At 38.2% G+C, this 22180-nt stretch overlaps 1 protein-coding gene across 4 annotated transcripts in view; it reads right to left on the reverse strand.

Moving 5' to 3' along the window:
* Positions 1–9429: 9429 nt before the first annotated feature.
* tnr (tenascin R (restrictin, janusin)) overlaps positions 9430–22180 on the reverse strand; it is a 161962-nt gene continuing 149211 nt past the window's right edge. For all 4 annotated transcript variants that reach the window (XM_065954041.1, XM_020643727.3, XM_065954040.1 and 1 more), the window contains 5 exons: positions 21361–21512; positions 21160–21256; positions 15255–15416; positions 14518–14681; positions 9430–12926 (listed from right to left, as the gene is read on the reverse strand). In XM_065954041.1, the coding sequence (XP_065810113.1) occupies positions 12807–12926; positions 14518–14681; positions 15255–15416; positions 21160–21256; positions 21361–21512 (695 nt within the window). In that variant the 3' untranslated portion in view covers positions 9430–12806. The remainder of the gene's footprint in view (positions 12927–14517; positions 14682–15254; positions 15417–21159; positions 21257–21360; positions 21513–22180) is intronic.

Here is a 22180-nt window from a genome sequence, read left to right on the forward strand (position 1 = left end):
CTCCCTTCTTTTAATGCTAAGCTGAAGTGAAAGACTACAATTCCCATGTTGAAATGGTCCCCTGCTCCCTGTGGAGAGCTGCAGTAAAGGACTCCTGTTTTGCTTAAGAGCTTCTAAGAAACCTCTGGGCTGCAGCAATCTCCTGTGATGGTTCTTAAGTAAGTTCTTGCTTCCATGGCTCCACAAGCTCACTGGCAATTTTTCAAGCTTCTGCACTCCACCACTGGTCTACCTCCTTCCCATCCTTTGGAGCAGTTCCACCTGTCTGGACAATCTTCTGCCTGTCCTTTGTCTGTTGGATTAACATCCTGTCAGTTCACTGAATTGGCTTCATACTGTATGTGTTGTCCACACACTCAGAAGATTGGCCATTGATCCTTGCCTCCTGCAGTCTGCATGTAGTGTCCTTTGGCAAGATCCTTAATCTCTAATTGCATCAGAAGGTTTATTTAAAAAGTTTTGCTTCTTTATTTCAGATTTGCTACTGAATTGTCTGAAATAAGGTTGTCTAAGTTGTCTGTTCATGTAAGTAAGCACTGGGGCTCGAGTGGTTGGTTAGGTACTATAACATGTGGCTCCTGTCCTGCGTGTCAAAAAAAGAGGCACTGCATGTAAATATAAACGTTGTGATCCTACCGTATTTCAGCATTATAAAGTCTTTGTTTTGTATGTTTGAAGCTGTATAATAACCTAGTTAGGTAAAAAATAATCATTTTGTTTTGGTAAGATATCAAGGTAGTGCTGTGAATGATTTTCTGCCCTTTAAAAAGGTTGAACCTTCCTGAAAGTTAATAACAGACGTTTTGTTAAATTTCCTTTTTTGTCTACGTGTATAGAAAAAGACAAGTTTAACTCTTGGTATTTAAGGTTTCATTTATAGATTTTACTATTTTGGATGGAACTGCAAGGCCCTTATTAAAACCACAACAATTAGCATATTATAACTTTCATGGCCTAACATATATAAAATAAACTCAATTATTTTTTGACCAAAAGGCTGCCTTATCTTATCAGTGTTCAACCAGTTGTTATATTTTAAGTGAACACTGGGATATACACTTAAATGAGCTCAACAAAATATGTCACATTTAAGTGACATTCTTGTAGATTCAAAAATTCACTGTTTGCAAGTTTTTGGACAAGCTTTTGTATTGCTGTTTATTGTTTGATAACAGTTATGACAGGGAATCAACAACATAACAAACTAATAAAGTCTGTGAAATGTTTAAAAGTTCACATAGTTGACATAAAATAGCTGAAAAGGGATAAATGCAAAATCAAACTAACAAAATGTTCATAGCAACATGCATAACACAAGAGTGCCAATATAAATATACATCATCGACTATTAACATTCAGTATTTACATTAAATATTTCAAAACTGGATCTCCGTAGAGGCAGCATGAGCCTATTGGATCAGCGATTTGGACCTATTTGATTGTGCTGACCTCCTTCTTGCTCAATTTCAAACCAGTACGAGTCTTTCCATAATGATTCATAACCGGCATGTCTGGTGCTCCTCCACAGCCTACAAAGGACAACAATAATAAATCACTACATTGATAATATGGGATCATTCCTCTTTTATTTTTCAGAATATGTTCAAGATAGCTTACCAGCTGTCTTTCCTCGGGTGAAGCACCAGCGTGTTAATGAGGAAGAGCCACGGGGTCAGAGGATAAGTTTGAGGAGGAGTGGAGTTGATAGAGGCTGCTACAGTCTGGATGGAAAGTAAGAATGCTGCAGGCCAGGAGGAGGCAGAGGCTGGATGCAGGGACAGGAGTCTGATGAGGTGTAGATGCTTCCTGAGATGAAAACACAACAGGACAGGACAATGACTTGATGAGGTCCTCTAATTGGCTTCAAAAAGACACAACTCTTGCATAAGATAAAATATATAAATATATTACACACTAATATCAAGGATTCAAAGATTATATAACAGCTTTAATACACAATAAATGCCAAAAGCTCAAGATATGTGACAGCACACATAAAGTTAACAGTATATCATCATGTTCTTACTGTCAGCGTGAACCACGTTTTAATAAAGTGGTCAAAGAAAATGAAGTGATTATTTGAGCATTTTAATTCATGAGAATTGATGGTGTTATGGGTAATGTTTATGTTCATAAATTACAGTAGAAAGTTATGTTTTAAGCAGGCAACCACATGATATGCTTTTAGGTTAATAAAAGTAGAATTCATCAGCGTAATAGTTACATTCAATAGAGATGACTTTAAAGTAATATTTGAATAACTTTTGATTAACTTACCGTGAATAATGCTGAGAGGAGCAATCTACTTCCATTTCCCATACTGAGGTCTGATTGGTCTTGAGAGCCGGGGGCAGGATTTGAAGCAGTGGAAGTTTTGAGGTTGGTAAGAAATGGAGAGCAGGTCTGATTTGAACGACAAGATGGAGGCCTGGGATTGAATTGTATTGGTATGAAATGGTGAAAGATGGATAGGGGTACTTTTTGATGGGTAAGAAATGGACGTGAAGGAAGCAGTCGAGTCTGCTATGGGAAGCACCATAGACTTTAGTGTGCAAAAATATTCCCTATATGGACAACAGTGCCTGAAGTGATTGGGAAATAAAATGTATATCTGTCTGTAAATCCAGCTGAGGGGATTTCTAAGAAAAATAATCAGCCAGTGTGTTTGTGTGTATGACACAAGTCCTGTGCCATAGAGTGTGTGTGTGAGACTGTGCGTGTGTTTGAGTGAGTTCATAATACGATGGGAAGGTTGCTATTTAAAAAGCAACAACTGGGAGGCTGATTGTTGCATTTTAAGAGTTCCAAGTAGTCAGACTCTACAATATAGTACATATTAACCTGCAACATTTTTAGAATTGCACTTTGTGGAACAGAATTTATGAAAACCTTTGATTTTTTTGGATTTTTCCCTTCAAGCTACATTGATTCAATGCTAAAATTTACCCTGGAATAGAAATTGTGATATTACTGTCTTTCAAACACACACACACACACACACACACACACACACACACACACACACACACACACATAGACCCTCCCTGCTCTGTGCCTCCTGCTAAAAATCCCTCTCCAAAGTCTTGAACATGTGACATTGCTTTTCCTGTGGGTGATGTGATAAAGTAGAGAACAAAGCTTCTGCTGAGCTCGCCCCTCAGGTCACAGCTGCCCGGAGAGACACTTTCATATGTGTGTCAGCTCTCATATCTGAGTAGCTCCTGAGGACGTCTGGGTAGTTCGACTGATGCAGGGGGGCATTAAGCACTGCTGCTGGCAAGCTGTGAAAAATCAAACTCCATTTTCTATTGGCCCTAAATCATGAATAGTAAATGGCAAAGCGGGGAAAAACAAGTTGGAAAAAACTATGACATAAAAAACCCGGGGGTGAATACAGTCCAGACAAAGTATTAAACCAAAAATCACTATTTTTATCAGTGAAGCAGGGGTCTAATGAAGCTGTAGCGTAAGTTTAGTCAGGAAGTTTTTTGTATTGAATATTTTCATCTTACAACTTCTCTCTCAAGTTCATGGAGAGATTGTAGAGGAACTCAGCTTGTCTCAAGTCTGGTGACTTTTCCTTTTCTTGTGTGAATCTGTGACTTTTCTTCCAACTTTCTATATGCCTTCTACATGTTTGATCGTTTGCTATTGGATTGATATCACATTACTGTTTATTAAGAAAATTATCAAATTTGATCACATTTTTATGTTCTGTAGACAAATAATGACCCAAATATAATTTAGAGTTATTATTCACAGTAATTGATTAAGTATGGAGTCTATCTGCACACAACTTTACCAGTTCTTCAGCCGGCTGCGTCAGTTTTAAGGTAATTAAAACAAAATAAAGGCTTGGTAGAGAAAAAAACAAAGAAGCAAAATAAACCTCATGAAGTTAAAATACTGTAAACTACTGTTGCTAGTTTTAGCCATGACAAATGGAAATAGTACAACAGTAAGCCCATTCCTCACAGCAATAACTTAACTCTATAAGTTAAGTAACTCTTAACTTATAAATAACTCTATAGAGCCTCCCAACAACTATTATACCAGGCATCATTTGACAGGGCATTGAGGTAAGTGGGGCAAAGCGGACCACCGGTTTGAACTATGAAATGATTATGATTATTATTCAGTGTCTTTAGTATTTGGCTGGCTTTTTCTTAGATTTTTTTGGGGTTAAATAAAAGATTGTTGTTCGCTTTTTTTGTTTGTGGTTGTTAGAATACATTACGCATAAACTGTCAGTGATTGGGACAAAAGCTTAAAAAACGGCATACTAGCTGATTAAACAATTTGTCTTTTGGTTGCCTTCAGACTAAGCCAATATGCCAAAGGTAATAATAAAAAATCATGAAAACAAATTTTGCAATGCATGTCCCTATTTCAATGCTTATACAACTGCTCAAATGATAACCTCTTAAAAGGTTCAGGGATTGGTTAATTCTGGGAAATGTGCTGAATCACCACTTCAAAATAATTCCTGGAGGGGCTGATGATGTAAAGCATGTTTTAAAGTAAAAAAAAAGAACCGCAACCAAAATAAAAGTTGCTTAGTTAGAAAAAAATAAAAAACTGAATATAATATGTAGTTTTTATCTTTAATTGACTAATTTCTTCCCTGTAGTCAAACTCCTTTTGCTAATAATCTCACTGTCAACCCATACACATTTACAGGCCAGTCCATCCAAAGGTAGATGCAGATGGTTTGATGCATTTAGTGGTTGCTTTATCATACTCAACACACCTTACAGACAGAAATTGACAAGCTTTATACAACTTTATAAAGCTTTAAATGTAAAACATGAGAAAAAATAACAAGAATAAAACTTACTCCAAATTAAAAACTATTTAAACAATTGAGAGGTTTAAAATGTCCTTTTATAATCATTGAGATATACAGGTTTGTGGAGGAATACAGCCTGAGATGCCAAATAAAGTCTAATTTAGGGGAATAATATCTCAAAGACATGTAAGTGCAGGGCATAATTGGTCAGTCAGAATTAGAAAGAAAAAAAAAACTGTCTCATTAAGCATTATTGAGGCTACAGAGCCTCCATTCATGCATTTGTTCACTAATTACCAACGTTCAAGAGGGCTGAAAACCTTGATGAATGATAAAAGAGCTCTTTTCAAAAATAAGGTTTTTCCTCATTTCACGATAATAAAAACAGAGTTAGTAGTTGTAGTAGTTGTAGTAGTAGTAGTGTGACACTAAAGCAACACATGGAGTCTTACCTTAGGTGAAACTGTGCTGAGGTTGTGAACAGTCAATTCTTCATGCCTCTGGGATCCATGAGGCCCTGTGCAGGCTCCCTCGCTCCAACTCATCAAGCTTTGAGCATCAATAAACAGCTGAGGAAAATCAAGCTGCTTACCAACTGGTTTCCCAATTAAGCCCGGGTGTTTTCAACGCCATCACAGAGAGTCTAACTGGGAGATCAGGGCTGCACCTCCCTTTTATTCAGAAGCCTGCCAGGCCCTGTTAACTGTATGGGTTCAGTCAGATGTAAAGAGACTGTACGGGCTCATGGGGATGGCTCACAACGCCGCTTTTCATCAGCTTCACCCCATCACCAGCTCTGTGCTCGGCCCTGTACAGAGACATGAAGACACTACAGGGCGGACGGGATGGGGAGAGGCGGAGAGGGTAGACAGAGGGTGAGGGAGTGGAGAGAGGAATTTAAAAAAAAGAGAGAAATAGATGCCTCCTGCTCCCTTGACCATGCAATATTCATCATTTATGCTGTTCAGCTTTGTTTAGCTGCTCAGAAAGATCCCCAATTCTGTCATTTTTGCACAATTTTTGACCTTTTCATCCCCATGTTAGCTGAGTGAAGAACAGTTCAAATGAAACATTTGGATTAAAAAGTTCAAATGAAATGTCTGTGTATCCTACTGACTGTCCCATTTAGCCATTACACTTGCACTCTGCACACTAAGATTGAGTCTTTAAAAAGAATGAAAAGCTTATTCTTTTTATTTGTATATTTCGCCTTAGTTTATCATAACCTTGGTATGGGGTAATTGTTTTGTTCCTGATGCTCATGACAAAATGCTGCAATTGGAAAAATTGAGGAAACTTTGCAGACTTACCCAAAGTTTGGATGAGTCCTTAAGCACTTCTGCAGAAGCTTTAGGGATTTTGCAGAGAAACCCCCAGAAGTCCTGATGGACTTTACTCGAATGCACTAGACAAGTACACGAGGCAGAGAATGGAGGCAGTGGGATTTAGCGGAGTTCGAAAAGCTGACTTACTAGAGTCAACAAATCATCTTACATTTGGGACACTGACAGTATGAGCTTCTAAGTTTAATAATTCAGTCAATCAGAACCTCACGTACAGTGGGAAGCTGCAACCATCCAACAGACTTCTTCCTAACAAGCAATGCTATGCCAAGCTCAGTCACAAAGTGTTCCTTGGTATGGCAAATTTCACAAAAAATTGTCACTTTCCTAGAAACATGTGCTGCAATTCCACAATATTAGTGTCATTGCACAAGTACTGTATAACAGTGGTCAGATTTTTGTAACTATCTTATTAGCTTAGTTGGGCACTACTCAATTTTTTACTCAGTCTAACCTAAACTTTAATCTTAACCAAATTGTTTGCCTTCAACTTAAACATGAACCACAAATACAGCATGAGACTCGTGCTGTTGCAACTGTGAGTCCATCCACTGGAGTAATATAGTGCTTCAGGGATGACATATTTCAGTAGGCCAACCCAGAAGTTAGTTTGTTCCTCAAGATAATCTCCACAAAGGAACATTTTCATAATTTCTGAAGCGTGAACGATATCAAGTAAAATGCTAATGTTACGCTATAAAGGAACTAGACCACGTCGACTTTTACCTGATGAAAGGCAGACCATGTAGATGAGTTTCCATGTTCATCATGATGATGTCTAATGTTATCGACAATCTCCGTAGCCCTAATGTTAGCCCAAACTAGCCCAAATGTTAGCAACTGTGGGGACTGGGAACTTCCAGATAAAAAAAAAACAACAACGTTAAAATCTCATAAGCTTGTGTTTTCCACAGACCTTAGAATCTGGGCATCTAATAGAAAACTTGTTGAAAAATCCCATATAGACCTTGAGACGATGGAACCTGAAGTGCTAAAATACTAATTAATTTCTGTGTTTTAGGACTCGTTACTGCAGCACTTCATTTTCCAGTCACTGTAAACTGTGGTTAACTTCTCTTCAAATATTTGTCCTTTAAAAAGCTTTAAACTTACATTTGATGGTGTCACGTTAGGCAAGGCCTAGAACCCAAGGTGACAGTTGTTAACTAACTCTTTTACAGAGTTTGTGATATAAATGGGTGTTGTTGAGGTTACGCCCGATTCTTCTTATTTGTTTTAAGATGAGATTAGATTTTATCAAGCTGGAAGGCACAAGTCAAGTTTGGAGCTTAGGCGGGATCAGCTGACTGTGTGGTCTGTGGTTTTGTTTTGTAATCGCGTCTTCCGGCTGTCTGGGAGCTAATTACTGGCAGCTGTAAGGTGGAGTATTACTACACCAAGCAGCATGCTCAGTCACCACAGAAACACATTAAAACCATAAGGTATGAACAGAAAGAATCTAAACTGCTGTAATTTTGCCTCTGTCAGCTGCCCCAGCTCATAACTGGCTCAAAAATGAAACAAACTAGATTTCTGCATCAACACTAAATATCACTTCAGGCTACAGAAAGTGTTCAAAGTGTAGAAAAGTGTCATTTCACCCCATCTGCTGAGTGCAATAGAAGATGCTAATTTATAGTTTTCCATCTGCTCTGCACAAAAACGGAAAGCTTTCTTAGGCTAAAGTGTGAGATATCCAACAAACTGAGTCTTTGCAGCAATGTATGACACAGACTGGTGATGATGTCATCGACATATAGTCTGTTTAATGAATCCCTTAGTATAAAGTACTATTGCGTATTTTATGGTCATTCCGTGTCAGTGCAATGTGGTTTGATGATTATGAAAGCTGTATAAACTCAACAGCATACCAATAGTTAAAACATGTTGGAAGTTAAATTGCATCATTCAAGTCCAATAATATACATTTAAATAAATCATATTATGTTTTTTCTGTTGTACACAGCTTCCTGGACAATTTGACCTGCCGAAAAAAAGAGTTTGGAAATATGTCTACTTGCAACGAGAGGAATAATGAATGTATTTAATTTCAGGAAAAGATAAAAACACGAGCCTCTGATATGATTCTACAGGGCTGTCAGACAGGCTATTGAAGGTACTTGTGCAGGTTGAAATATAAAGTGTTAATATAAGTTTTACATGACGTGCCAGAGAACCTGTTCAAACTGTGAGCATCGATTTGATGACACAGCAGTTCATGGGAAGTGCTTTGTTTAGATAAAGACTGAACATGAGCTTATCTCTCTGACCTTTGCTACATTATTAATCCGGTGCTGCTCATTTATTTAGGTCTGACTCTAATATATTCACAAACTCCATGCAGCCTCATTATTTACCAAGTCTATTCTGCTGAGCACACGTTTCTGTGGATAATTAATGGATAATTAAAACCATAAAGTAATTAAAGAATGATTCATAAAACTGCTGAACGGAGTCTTTGTATCTGTGTTTGTGATCAAATCTCTTCACTTCGCAGGTCTGGCTGCATTTGTCTGCATGAGTGGGAATTCACAAAACTTGGGAGTCTCGCTTTAAAAACACAAGTCATGAATAACCTTTGGTGATTTTAAAAGCAATAAGATGTTTCATAAAATGTTCATCCCTAAATTAAAACATGAATTAAAAAAAGTAAGCCACTGTGCACTCATTTCAAACCACATGACATATCTTCCTTAGAAGAAAAATGAGAACTGTGACGTCACACTGACTGCCTTCAAGATCAAAAACTAGCCTTCTGAAATTGGCACATTTGTGTATTTCACTTACAGTGGAAATACATGCAGACAACCTTTTTCCTGATATTATTTACAATAAAGGTTTTTTTTAGGAATTGGGTCTTGCCCATAGTTACTCCATTTTTTGAAATGCTTTGAATATTATGTTGTTAGCCTTGAGGGGTTCTTTGTGTCTGTGTTTGAGCATAAACTAGAGGTCCTGTAGCCAAACCACTCTGGCAGACCTTTATGTCGGCACCTTTCATCACTGAATTCCAAGTGCTGCGAGCACCACTTCAGATTTTAATGACCTCCAATTAGAGGTGAAGATACTTTTAAAAGTTTATGACATAGAGTCAGTTGGTCTTTGGTACTTCATTATTTCTCAGCAGGTAGAAAGGAGGAGCGAGTACAGCACCCACAGCTCTACTTGAAAGAAGGACCAGATTAAACTGAGGTGTTGTTCCTCCAGGGCGAGGGCGACATGAACACTTCTACATGAACTTTATATATCACAACATCTTCTGCATACACTAAAAAGAGAATCACAAAAAACAGGAAATCAGACTATTTGAATCTTTTATTAATATGTAGAAAATGTATTAAAAAAGGAACTATATAGTACATGTTTAAGTCAAACTAGAGCTAAATTTGACAGTAATATCCAAGGTTATCCAACAGCAAAGTTTCAGCATATACGAGCTTTCAAACAGTCAAGATCACTTTTTGCCCACATTTACATTTCCATGGCAAGATTTCAAATCAATGCAGATACAGTATGTGGCTTAAATAACAAACACCACCAAACATGGCGGTTATATTTCTAAATGCTCTTGTAAAAGTCAACCAAGGAAATAAAGCCTTTTCTCTTGATGGTGTCATTATTGAGTCTATTTTTCTTTATTTATTTTTTTTTTTTTTACAATGCTGTAGAATCAAGAGTTATTGAAAAATGAAAAGCAATGAATCAAATAAGGGGAACAAATCTCTAGGGTAAATAAATGAAAAGAAACCAGCATTGGTTCCAGTGACTGAGACTCATGGTGTCATAATGGAGATTTATCTGTAAAAACAAACAAAGTGAACAAAATGCTAATTGAATCTCTCCATTCACGTCACAGCTACAGTATTAAGAAGTACTTTATCAACTCTTAGAACTAAGAAAACAATCCCACGTGATGATAGATTGAGTGACATTAAATGTTTTTTTAATATGAAGTATAATTCAGCCTCTTTTGCTTCTGCTCAATTTCAGATAGCTTTCCTTAAAGCTCTCAAAGAAGAATTATATTACTCTGATTAAAATTCAACTATTGGGTGTCATGTTTGTCAAGCAATCAATGAACTTTGAACAAACACAACAATAAAACATAATAAGAGTTAACATGAAATAAAAGAGAGGAAGGAGACTTTTCAACAGCAGGAACATTTCAAATTAAACAACAAAGTTATTTTGGGATTTTAAAAGAAAAAGCTTCTTCTGATGAATTATGGTTGGAACAACAGTTAAAATGAATTTTAAATAAATATTAGCATTCATCTTGAAAGATTTTAAGAGCACCTCACAGTTTTCAGAGAAATCCCTCACAACACAAACAACATTCTGTTCCCTCTCTGCAAAGCTTTGTGACCTCTGTTCCTTGTACAAAAATGCACCGAGGCAAACTTTGTCTAAGTCGTTAATGAAATAAGTACACAGAGAAATCCCTACTTGACTATAAATCACTATGGGAGATGGATTGCATGAGAGGCTCTGAAACAGTCACTTAGACACTGAAACATAAATCAGACCTGGGAAAGGTCACTTGTTGAAAAGGTTTGTAATAAATTAAAGTTTAGGTTGTTTCATTTTATTTCGCCTTTGGGGGCAGATCCCCAAAAAACTTTGAGGTTCAAAGTTATCTTCATCTATAACACTTTTCAACAACACCTTTTTTACCCAGATATGAAAAGAAAAGTGTCACAAATCAAATCGTGATGACATTTCTTATTCACTATCAGAAAATGAATTCACATGCAGTAGTCTACCTCCGTCCTAAAACAAAACTATGGTTAAAAATACAGCAGTTAAAAAGGAACAGAGAGTTGGCGTCTAAAGGGGGAACACACTGAAAGTCACTTTATCATCAGCTCTACAGCTACATGAGTATATTAGTAGTAGTTTATAAAGGGGGGTGACAACATTTTCAAGTCTAACAGGGACAAAAAAAGAAACACAAATGAAAATATACACGGTCATACAATGCAAGCCAGACGCTCTGGTTTGCCTCAACAAAAACTGAATTGGAAAATCTGACAGAAATATGAGAACATTATCATAAAGATTTCCAGCTGTTGATATTTGGATTGTTGAATACATTAGACCAAATGTTGCTTGCAGCGATAGTGACATTGATCATCAAAGATTGTACTGGACAGTGTTTTATTCAACAGAAAGCATTGGTGCTGTTAACACTGAATATAGCGTAATGTTTTGTTGGCATGCTGCAGATTACGCCCACATTACTAAAAGAATACATTATCTGCCATGTTTTCTGATTTTGTTGTTCCAGCAGGAAGCTTAAAAAGCGAAGCAGAGGGCACAGAAGAAACATTTGGCTCCACTCCACCGACTGTTCAGCTTTTCGTTGTTAAGGTCATTTCAGCTACAATCGTGAAGAGGCCAGAACAAACTCTGCTCCGTGCTCCCCCTGGCTCTCTTCTGCAGAGAATTAAGTGATCACAATGCAAAAAACAGTGCCAAGTGACACAGTTATCTTAAAGGAACCTGAAAAGAGGCAGAACTGAGGAACATCTTTACAAGCAGGCTGAGCCTTTCTTATGCAGATTTTTGTCACATCAACAGCACCATCTCTGCAAGCAATCACAGCACCCACAACAGGGCCAAGACAGATATTTTGTGCAACTTATTTGCTTGAAAACAAAGTAAAAGACATGAATATTTAAAGCCCCAAAAGAACTACATCTTAATTGAAATAAAAGATAGCGTAGCTGCGTCCCCGCTCGTAGTGCAAATACTGTTCCAGTGTGGCTACCAAAAAAAGATAATGTTAATTTTCATTCTGCTTATATAATTAACAGAGAGGACTTTTTGATTATCAGTGACACAGACAAAAAGGAGTTCAAATAAATAAAATATGACGTAATGAAGCGGTTGCTGGTGCACTGCTTTACGAATGATGTTCAGTTTTGTTTCCAAATCAAATGAAGTGTTTAAAGTCGGGTATTTGTCATCATTTGTTTGATTAGGTCAGCCTAATACCGTCTCAAAAACCAAGGCATCAAATTAACTTAAATAGATGGAATTTTGTCACAATATCAGTTATAAAAATATATATATCTTACAGTTAAGGGTGTGGGGGCATATACAGTATATCGTTTGTTAAAAGTTGTTATTTTGTTACAGCTCAAATAACGCTAGCTCCCGCACTCTTTAGGGCATCTTAGAGCACATTTCCTTGCATCCCAGGGAAAGGCAAATCTTACACTTTAAAGAAAACAAAAGCTTCTTGGTTTGCCTTTCCTTTTTTTTTTTTTCTTACAGCAAATAGAACCATTGTCATTCAAAGTATTTAATAAGTTACATACAGTGTCCTCTATCATCAGGGTAGAAGTACAGCAGGAAAAGACAGCTAAAGCTGGAGAAGAGCACAGATAAACAGAGTTTGGATGATGTTTCTCTGCTATTCCATTACCTCAAACATTGTGAGACAGTTTCTGATTGTTGATGGAATATTAATAACATTGCTTTTTTTTAAAATTATTGTACAACTGAAGATTAATAAAATATTAGTAGCTTTTGTCATAACCCCCTTTTTTCTTCACAGCCTCACTAAAGACTTCAGAGAGCCCATCAGTGAGGTTAGCAGAAATCATCTCTAAACATCGTCTGAACTCTGTTTATCCACCACTCTGGCCTTGTAGGAGGAGGCCCATTGCTTATACAGGGGCAGACCGCCTCCTCTTGCTGCTGATGCTCCGGAAGTTGAACGGCCTCATCTTCATCTCCACAAAAGGAATAGAGAATTCATGGCCTTTCCAGTGGTACCAGTTGATACCCTGTGAGAGTGAGAGTGATTTACAGAAGCTGCTTCAATCAACGGGAAAGGTAAGAGATCTAACAAAAAGGTATGTAGAAAATGTTCAATACGAGGACGTTCTGAAGATGGACTTTTTTTTTTCTCAGAAAAGTGTTTTTTTTTAATTTCAGCTAACAGATGCCTTCGAAGCAGGAGTGCCAAAACTCCTAATTTAAAAGCCAGCGAAATTATGAACTGAGTGAATTTACAGTCTCGCTCCAGCCCAGCTAATCTCAACCACAGTCAAACTTTCCATTTGCAGCTTTACTCAGAAAGGCAATTTCTATCAGCTTGTCTCTTCTTTGCCTGCCCATCTCTGCTCCCACCTGGTCTCATTTTATGTAACAGAGCGACAAAGAGAAAGGTGCAGAGCACGGTGAGAGGAGCAGCGATGCTCTGAAGCCTTTGAAGTCTAGCCTAATCACAGCTTCACACAACACCTCGCTGTCTTCCTCTCCAGTGGGAGAGAGACCACATCACACACTAGTCAAAACGACCAGACTCACCACCAACACCTCTCACCTAGTAAGTCTAAAATTCAGCGTGAGGATGCCAGCCAGTGTTTCCTTTTCCTATTTGTCCTGTTTTGAATCAAATCTGGCCTCTTACCTGCAACATATTTCTGTACTTTGAATACTAATCAATCACTTTTTGTAACGATTACCAACATATTAACAAACATGGAACTGATTGAGTTTAATTTAAACCTGCAGATTGTTGGAGCAGTTATGGTTTATTTTTCTTCCTCCTTCATTAAGCTAATCACTGGAAAAAAGCATGAAGGTGACTGTCTGTAACTAATGCATGCAATATTAAATTCCAAAAAGTGATTTGAAATGAGACATTTTGACCTTTAATCACACTGCCATGATCAGTTTGTGATTTCTGTGAATAAACGTAATAATAAATAAACAGCAGCCGTTAAAGGCCCTGAAAACAATTTTTTTGGTGCAGCATTTTTACACAACCTGAATTATTAAGTAGGAGGTGTTAAGAACATTTGTGGTGCCCCAAGGATAAAAAAATTGCATTTACAAAATTGAACAGCAAAGATTATTTCCAGAAATGTTTTCGTTTTACTGTGAAAAACACAGGAATAGTCATCAGCAGATTTTATTGGAATCATTTTTTAGTAATGAAGTAGTTCTGAGTGAGGTGATGCAGGGACACAGAGTTCGGAAAAGAGACATTCAAAAAATGTCACTTTTTAATCAAATGCGCACCACAGACAGATTTCAGCCCTGTGGTATTGGATTAGCTGCTGAAATCTCAGAGACCAATTATCGCACAACCCGGAAAAATTAAACAGAAACTATCTACCTGGCCAGGAGACCTGCGGCCAAAATGAGCTACGAGGACTCTTATTTCAATTTAATCAGCACACACAGGCTGACACATGGTGAGTCTGGAGTTCTGGGGCAGTTAGTTTGCCACAATGGTAAAACATGTTTCTTAGCAAATAGAGATAATACCACAAGATGTAAAAGTGTGTTTCTTTTTGTTGTTCTGGAAGACTAAATCTTCCTTTTGCAGAACTTACAATTTGAGTACTTAAGTATCACATGACTGACCTGACTGTGTCTGGACTCGCCGTATTTGCCATTGAGGTTGGCCCTGTGGCAGTTCTTGTACCACCAGGCTCCTTTGTAGGACAAGGCACAGTTAGTGACGGCTATGTCGTTGTCTCTGTCTTTAGTGGAAAAGGGCCGGCCTTGGTGGTAGCTCAGAGAGTCGCCTGTGATCAGAGCAGAGAAAGAGAGAGAACCTTTATAGATGAGAGACTACAGGGTAATGTGTTGGCATATGGCTGCGGTGAATAACGGCGTGATGAGGGAAACATAAACGAGCGAGCAGGCGGAAGGGAGATGGAGATGAGAAATCCTGCTGCTGGCTCTCTGAATTTATTTAGGCAGGGAGAATTATAATTACAAACATGAGAGAATGATGGGTAATTCTGGCATATGGTTGTGTTGACAGACTGAGAGATACATGGAAAGCAAAGGATAAGAGAGGTAATGTGGAGGAGTGTTTTCGACATCAAGGAGAGGACAAGATGAAGGGAACAGGAGGCGAGAGAAAAAAAATGATAGAGGTGATGTGAGAGAGCTTTTTTGGCTTAAAGGCTGGAGTGTGCAAATGTTGGTCTCTGACACAGAGTAGCATTTTGACATAAAACAAGATTCATAAAACAAAAATGTATCATTTTTATCGGCTAGGTTCAAACAGACTTGGATCGCTACAAACAACAGAACCTGCCAAAGCTTATTAATAAAAATGTTAATCAAAACGAAAAAAAACAACCTCTTACCAGCAGTGCCGTTGTACTCTCCTATCCTGAGCTTGTAAAGGTTTCTCGCATCTCCAATGGAGAACTTGTCATAGTTGGCGTAGACTGACTCCTGTCCGTCCTTCATGTCGATCCTCAGCTCATAACGGCCCTGAGTGGCAATTTTCTGGATGTTATCCAGACCTGCGCAGACACAACATAAACAAGATTACATTGTTGATATGTCATTTCATGTGTGTGACATATGATGTGTAAGAAAATGACTTTTAATCTTCAAATGAAACCAGCAGCAATGGTGTCATTTTTTATCAAACTTGTGCCGGAGCTTCAAATCACACTCATACCGATATGAAATGATTACACTGGGACTGATTATGGGCATTGTTACGCTCATATCAGATCTCAAAGAAGCCTAAATTCAGTCCAGTGATAATAAACATCAAAGCAATTCTGTGACATTGAGAATATGACCAATTAACAAGTGAAGTTTTAAAACCCTACAATGGAGGAAAATATTTAGCACGAGTTAATGTAAAGACTTTGAATCACTGCCTTTGGTATGACAATAAAAAAGAAGCCCTAGTTAGAGTAATGGTTTAACACTGTTCAATCGATCAATACAAAAAACAATATGTAGAAGCTAGAAGAAGAAAGGTGCAGGCTAGTAAACATGGATGTAAACAATAAAGGCTTAAAAAAAAAAGACTTTTTTTCCAGAATACACACATTGCATTTTGTTAAGGAAATACAGTTTAAACGTGGATGTTTTTATTTGGAAAACGTTGATTGAGAAACTTTAAAATAATGACTAATGTCTCCACTCATCCAGGCGAGAGGCGAGAAGGTAAAGGTAACTCAAACCATTTTAAAAGCACAAGCTTTCAAGATTAAAGGTTTGACCACTGATAAGCACTACGTACTGTATGTCAGGCGTCAGCTGGTTGTTTGGATGTGTGTGATTGACACTGTCGAGAGTAGTGGACACTGTAACTAAGCCGCCCAGCAAATGCCACATGTTGCATATTTCCTGAGACATACGGCTTTTGCTCTCTATCTCCAAGGCAGCAGATACGAGGCTCGTTTGAACCCTGACAGGCGATAAGACCCCACACCGACCTGAGAGATTGGACCTGCCTTCACTATCAGATTACAACAAGAACCCATTTGGAAAAAAAAAAAAAGAGTCTCCTTAACTCTGCTAAAGCTCCAACAGAAGCATCACATGCAGACATTTTTTAACCTGGAAAAAAGCAGAAAATAAAAAAACCCTGAAGTCTTTCGCTGATAAGCAGTAGGAAAGCAGGGAAACTAAGTCTGCTGTAAAACGTCAATGGAAAGCAGATAGAATCTATGTTACAACCCAAAGGCACTTAGGGTGACGGGGGGAAAAGGAATTGTGGTAATAAAATTGTGTTTAACTCTCAGTCAACTCTAATTTCCATTCTATAATATCACTGCATTATCGGAAATTAATCCTGCACCCATAATCTTTTACTGTTCTTTTACGTTCCACTGTTTTATGGGCTCAGACTGCTCATTCCCAAACCACAGCGATTAAAAATTCATTTTTGACACACTATTACACTCTCGTCCTTTTATAATACTGATATTACCATCTTGTCACATTTTATCACCAGCCTCTCTTGCACCCGCAGAAACAAGGGGGGGGGGGGGGGGGGGGGGGAATTAAAAAAAGAAGGAATGGGATAATGATCAAATATCGGGCACAGCCATCGTGGCTCCTCTCTGTTATTGCATCATCAAACTGACATTGTGTTGAGCCTGAAATCTGGCTGAGGTCAGCAAGAGGAGAGAACAGATCGCCCTCCAGCACTGATCAAAACGGCCGTTTTCAAAATGTAACAGATAATAATGAAAGCTTCATTTCCATATTCTTTACTGCCGGCAAGTTAAGTGTCTCTTCTTTTCAGTTTGAGTGGATTTAATATCAATGTTTATGGTTCCATACAATCCAATATATTGCTGTTTTGTGTTTAGAGGGGGTGATTAGCTAAATGTTTGCTGTAATGGCTCCCCGGAGCTGTGAAAGTGAATTAATCTGTCGTAAGAGGAGTGAAAGTCAATTGGTCTGAAACCACAGTGACCATCTGCACGATGATACCATTTACTTTCTATAAGGATGATCACTTTTAAGGACACTGGTAATGGTTGAAATACACAGTAAATTTTGTCACAGGACATAACACAAAAAAACAGTATCTATAAACACTGTTTGGAATAGGCCCCTAAAACCCAGCAGAGATTTCTAATGGGTTCAGGAAGATAGCTTAACTGATTGTTTTCTTCCAACTCTAGGGTAAAAATCTGGAAGAGCTTTTCTGATCCAGCACGACTGCACGCCTGTGCACAAAGTGTGGTCCATAAAGACATGTTGGACACATTTTGTGCATTCTATCATAATTTTTCAACAGCGTTTAGCATCCTGGAAACACTGATACAAGACGATAAACACTTTATTGTCCCCTGAGGGAAATTTGTCTTGGACTCAAATGCTGCACACTCTCTTCTGTCTATTCATCTTTTAGACTCCTTTACAGATAAACAGGTTGTGCTTTCATCTTACATTTGTCTGAAAGGAGCACATAGTTTCTGGCTTTGAAAACCCTCGACCTCTATCAGGCTTTTCACCTTGTCGAAAAATTAGCATTGCCAAGCGCTGACTTTTGAAAAACAGCAAAAAAGGTTGAAAAAGAAGAGGCGCACCTCTCGTGTCACCTCCTCTGAACACTGTGTTATACTGCAGTTTGAGCATTAATAACCTTGATGGCTGTAGCTGTTAGGCCGTGCCCTATGTGTCCTCCAAGCGGATGGCCCGGGTTCAAGTCTGACGTGTGGCTCCCTTCCCGCACGTCGTTCCCCACTCTCTCTCTCTTTCTCCCCGGTTTACTACTCTATCCACTGTCCTATTGAATACAGGATAGAAAGCCTCAAAAATAAAACTAACAACAACACAAAAACATCAATAATCTAAAAAATTGTAGATTTTGATTCGACCACATGTTGAAGGAATAGTCCTTGTTTTAAGTTGCGCTCAAAAAACACAGAAGCTAATCAGTGTAAAAGTTCAGAAGAGGTCAATTGAAACATACACTTGAGCTACTAACAAAGTCCAACACGTAACTTAAGTCATCATTTTAACTTAAGTATATGCTGGATTTGTGAATATTTTCACTGCTTCACCTTGATACAAACAGCCCTTTCCTTCGGGACCATAGCTGCACCATAACCATACATTTACTATATATAAATGCCCCATTTAAAAGAAACTGAACCAGCCCTTTAATTTGTTTTTTCTCCGGGGACTTAACATGTCACAGCAGTGACAGCACAATTAATAAAGAAATCACTGATGGCTGAATCAGACTGGCAGCTTTAGTTTATAGGTGCTCTACATACTAGCATACTGTCCCACTTTTCTGATACTGGGACTCCTGAATCCAACAGAGTCATTGTAAATGTCATTGGTAACACTTGTGATTTCACTTCTTTGACTCACAACCATGACGTTTTAGTCCCCCTTCTACAATCAAATAAACCACTGGATCAACAGACGGGTCAGTGTCATACAGCAGGCTTGACATTTTGCGTGGCTCTCTGAGGAGACTGTGTTCCCTTCTGGCATGATATCAGTAATCTGGCATTCAGGGAGAGGCTTTCACAGGCACAGAGAGCAGCTTTAGATGCTGCTCACCCTGAGGTTACATTAAGCAGCTTTTATGAGAGGACAGAGTACAGTGTAGGACAGAAAAAGGACGAAGGGGCAGAAAGTACATCTTTAGAGAGACTAAAAAAAAAAAAAAAGTAAAGAAAGACCTCTGGAGATGGACTAGCCCAGAAGTGTTGGGAGCAGGCAGATTATTGCTGAGTCAGTGGAATCAAGTGGTTACAAGTAGAAACGGGTCAGATGAAATGTGGGACTCATTGAACCAGATACGCTCCGGCGTCTGCAGATCATGTTGGATCATAATACATCTGGAAGATATATGAAGCAATTGAGTGCAAGGATGCAACTTCATGATGCCTTCAGGTGTCTGTCAGCGAAAACAATCCTGTCACTGTCTCAACTTTTTACTGTGCAGTCTGCAAAACAGATGTATTTTTTCTCCTGTATGATGCTGAGTGTCAACTTACAGAGATATCACTCCACCGTTGTTACACAGCCTCTTGATCTTTAGTTCCTGTGTTTAGTTTTCCCCACTGGTCTTTGTTGTATCAACAAAACAATATATTATTAATTTATAGCAGCAGACAGCAAACCAGCTTTCTGGTTGTGATACAATGTTAAGAGCTAACTTTGAACACACTCCCCTTGGTGGCGGTGGTGCACAAAAATAACTGAAACAGCTGACACTATTATTCAACTTTAAAACAGCACAAAATAAAACTTTAAAATAACTGGTGAAGCAACATATCAGACAGTGTCAACGTGAATTGCGGGCACATTTTTTAAGCACATTGCATTAAACTGTTAGTTCCTGTTTATGAAGGTTGGATCTAAATCTATTTTATGTTTCACCTTTTTCAGAAGGCTTGGACACTAATGGACTAGAGCGGGCCAGAGTTATCTTATATTATGATCCAATATGTGGCAGCTGCAAAGTAACAGCCCTCCCTCTGTTATAATGTGACGATAATGCCATGCAATAAAACTCCCCCACAAATGTTATTTGAATTCTGTAATGAAAAACGTTTTTAGAAAAAAACATTCTTCTCAAGGTCCTGATCCACTTAATGAAATATTCATGTAATATTTTTCCTTTAATCATCTGCACCAAAACAATAACATAAAAAAGCCCATGAAGAAATAGGACTCATTTGCACATTTTCTAATGAATATAATTATTGTTAAATAATGAGATTTTTTTTTTTTTTTCCGGGAGGGGAGTCTTCAGCAGTCCATCAAAAGCGTGAGGATGTTTTTGTTGTTTTGTCTCTGAATCAGAGACGCTAAAGACAATTACCAAGTCATTTCAGGGAGAGATGATCTTTCAGAGGATCCAGTAATGAATCTGAGAGACTTTGTGAAGCAGAGCGCTGACTGATGAGACTAGCCAAAGTCAGAAGAAGAAGAAGAAGAAGAAGAAGAAGAAGAAGAAGAAGAAGAAGAAGAAAGAAGCGCGGCTCTTCATCTTTATAGAGACTATATACAGAGTGAAAAATCTTACATGAAAGGCTGCAAAGCCTGCTGGCGATATTGGAAACATCATTCTTCTCCATAAAATAGATGTATCAATTGAAACCAAGTGAAAGCTATCACCCTCTATTGATTGAACCTTATAAATTCAATTCAGTCATCATTTAGATAAAAGAGGGCACAACAGGCTTTATAAAAAAAAAAAATGGAACATAGATTGAACAAAATTGGTGGCAGGATGCAGCTGACTATCAGCCTGCAGCCCCAGAAATGCAGGTGAAACACGGTCGACAGAATGTCAAGAAGAGGAGGCACAAACACACCCCGACCTTTCCTATGAACCTTCTAATATAGTCAATCGGTTTAACTTTAGGTCCACATAGAACCTAACAGATCCTTACTGACAAGATAGAGGGATATTTGTATTTCAACAACACGAGCTCCTGTTATTTTGATGGAAACTAGATCAATGGGTTTAAGCGCACTTTTTTAACCAACCAAGATGATGTGGGTGCTGATAATAAATTAAGAGCTATCTTACTTACCTACTTGCCTACAAATGGTAATAATGGTTAATAAGTCATGTAGTGGCAAACGTCTGTGTACAATGAGGAATAAGAAGCTGAATTAATTGGATGATGGTTAACTATAACTATTCAATTTCAGCAGCTTTTTACTACATTTCATGTTTCACTGACTTGGCAGTTCCTACGTCTCAAACTACACCGACCGTTTTTTTTTTCCTCTGGATTAATTATCTCAAAGTCTTACCGAGCCAGAATTCATCCTCCAGGTTTCCAAATCCGACCCGATAGTCACTCCACTTCCTGGAAAAGTCCGTAAGGCCGTTCTGTCGACGCTGGAATACCTAACAGGTCAGAAAAATAGCACTCACTCTTTAAGTCCTGGGACACAGTTTCTTACATTTGCACATCTCACAGAAGTGCCATTAAAAGAAGGTTGGTGACTCACGATCCAGCCTCCTTCATCAGTGGTCATGTCACAGTACACCTGCACGCCCTGGCTGGGGTCTCTGTTGACATAAATGGTGTAGACGCCGCTCAGATTCTCTCCATTCAGCAGGTGCTGGGCACAATTCTGAGGTGTTGCAAACAGACGACTCCCTGGAGAGAAGCAGAGGAGGCATGAGAAAAAAAGGAACTGTATGATTTGATATTTTTCTCTCCTTCTTTTTATATAAAAGGATTCAGTTACAGAGATTTATGTTGTCTGCATGGATTGAACTCTTCTGTCAACTGGCAACATTAAGGATTTTTTTGAAAGCTGCAGTGAATTTTTTTTTGTCTGTGTGCTTTTGTGTAAAGATAGACTCGTTACTTTTAGTGATGAACCCACAGAGATTTAATAACTAATACTGCAAGAGCTCAGGGGAACATTTTCACATGTGTTAAGCTCAATCTTTTGCTTTTATTGCACATATCTCTCCTGGAGTTTATCCTGCATTCTTACCAGCATGTTTCATTTGAATCTGTAATGTGTAACGTATCATACAGTATGTCAGCATCATGTTTAAAAGAAGGTTTGTGAGCTGATGTATGTGGACTGTCCTGTGAGGTGTCTTGTGATTGTAAAAAGTGTTATATGTTTGGTAAGATTCTGCCTTATTCTGCCACAGATGAAAGTTAGCTAATTACAACATATTTTCATTGACCCTTCCCACTGATATGTTGATCCATGTACACTGTCCTAATCAAATAAATACAATACATTAATAAATTAATTACAATTTTCCTGCTGTTCCAACACTCACAACAAATGGCAGATGCACAAA

The sequence above is a fragment of the Labrus bergylta genome, chromosome 4 (genome assembly GCF_963930695.1).
Source record: "Labrus bergylta chromosome 4, fLabBer1.1, whole genome shotgun sequence".
Lineage (NCBI taxonomy): Eukaryota > Metazoa > Chordata > Actinopteri > Labriformes > Labridae > Labrus > Labrus bergylta.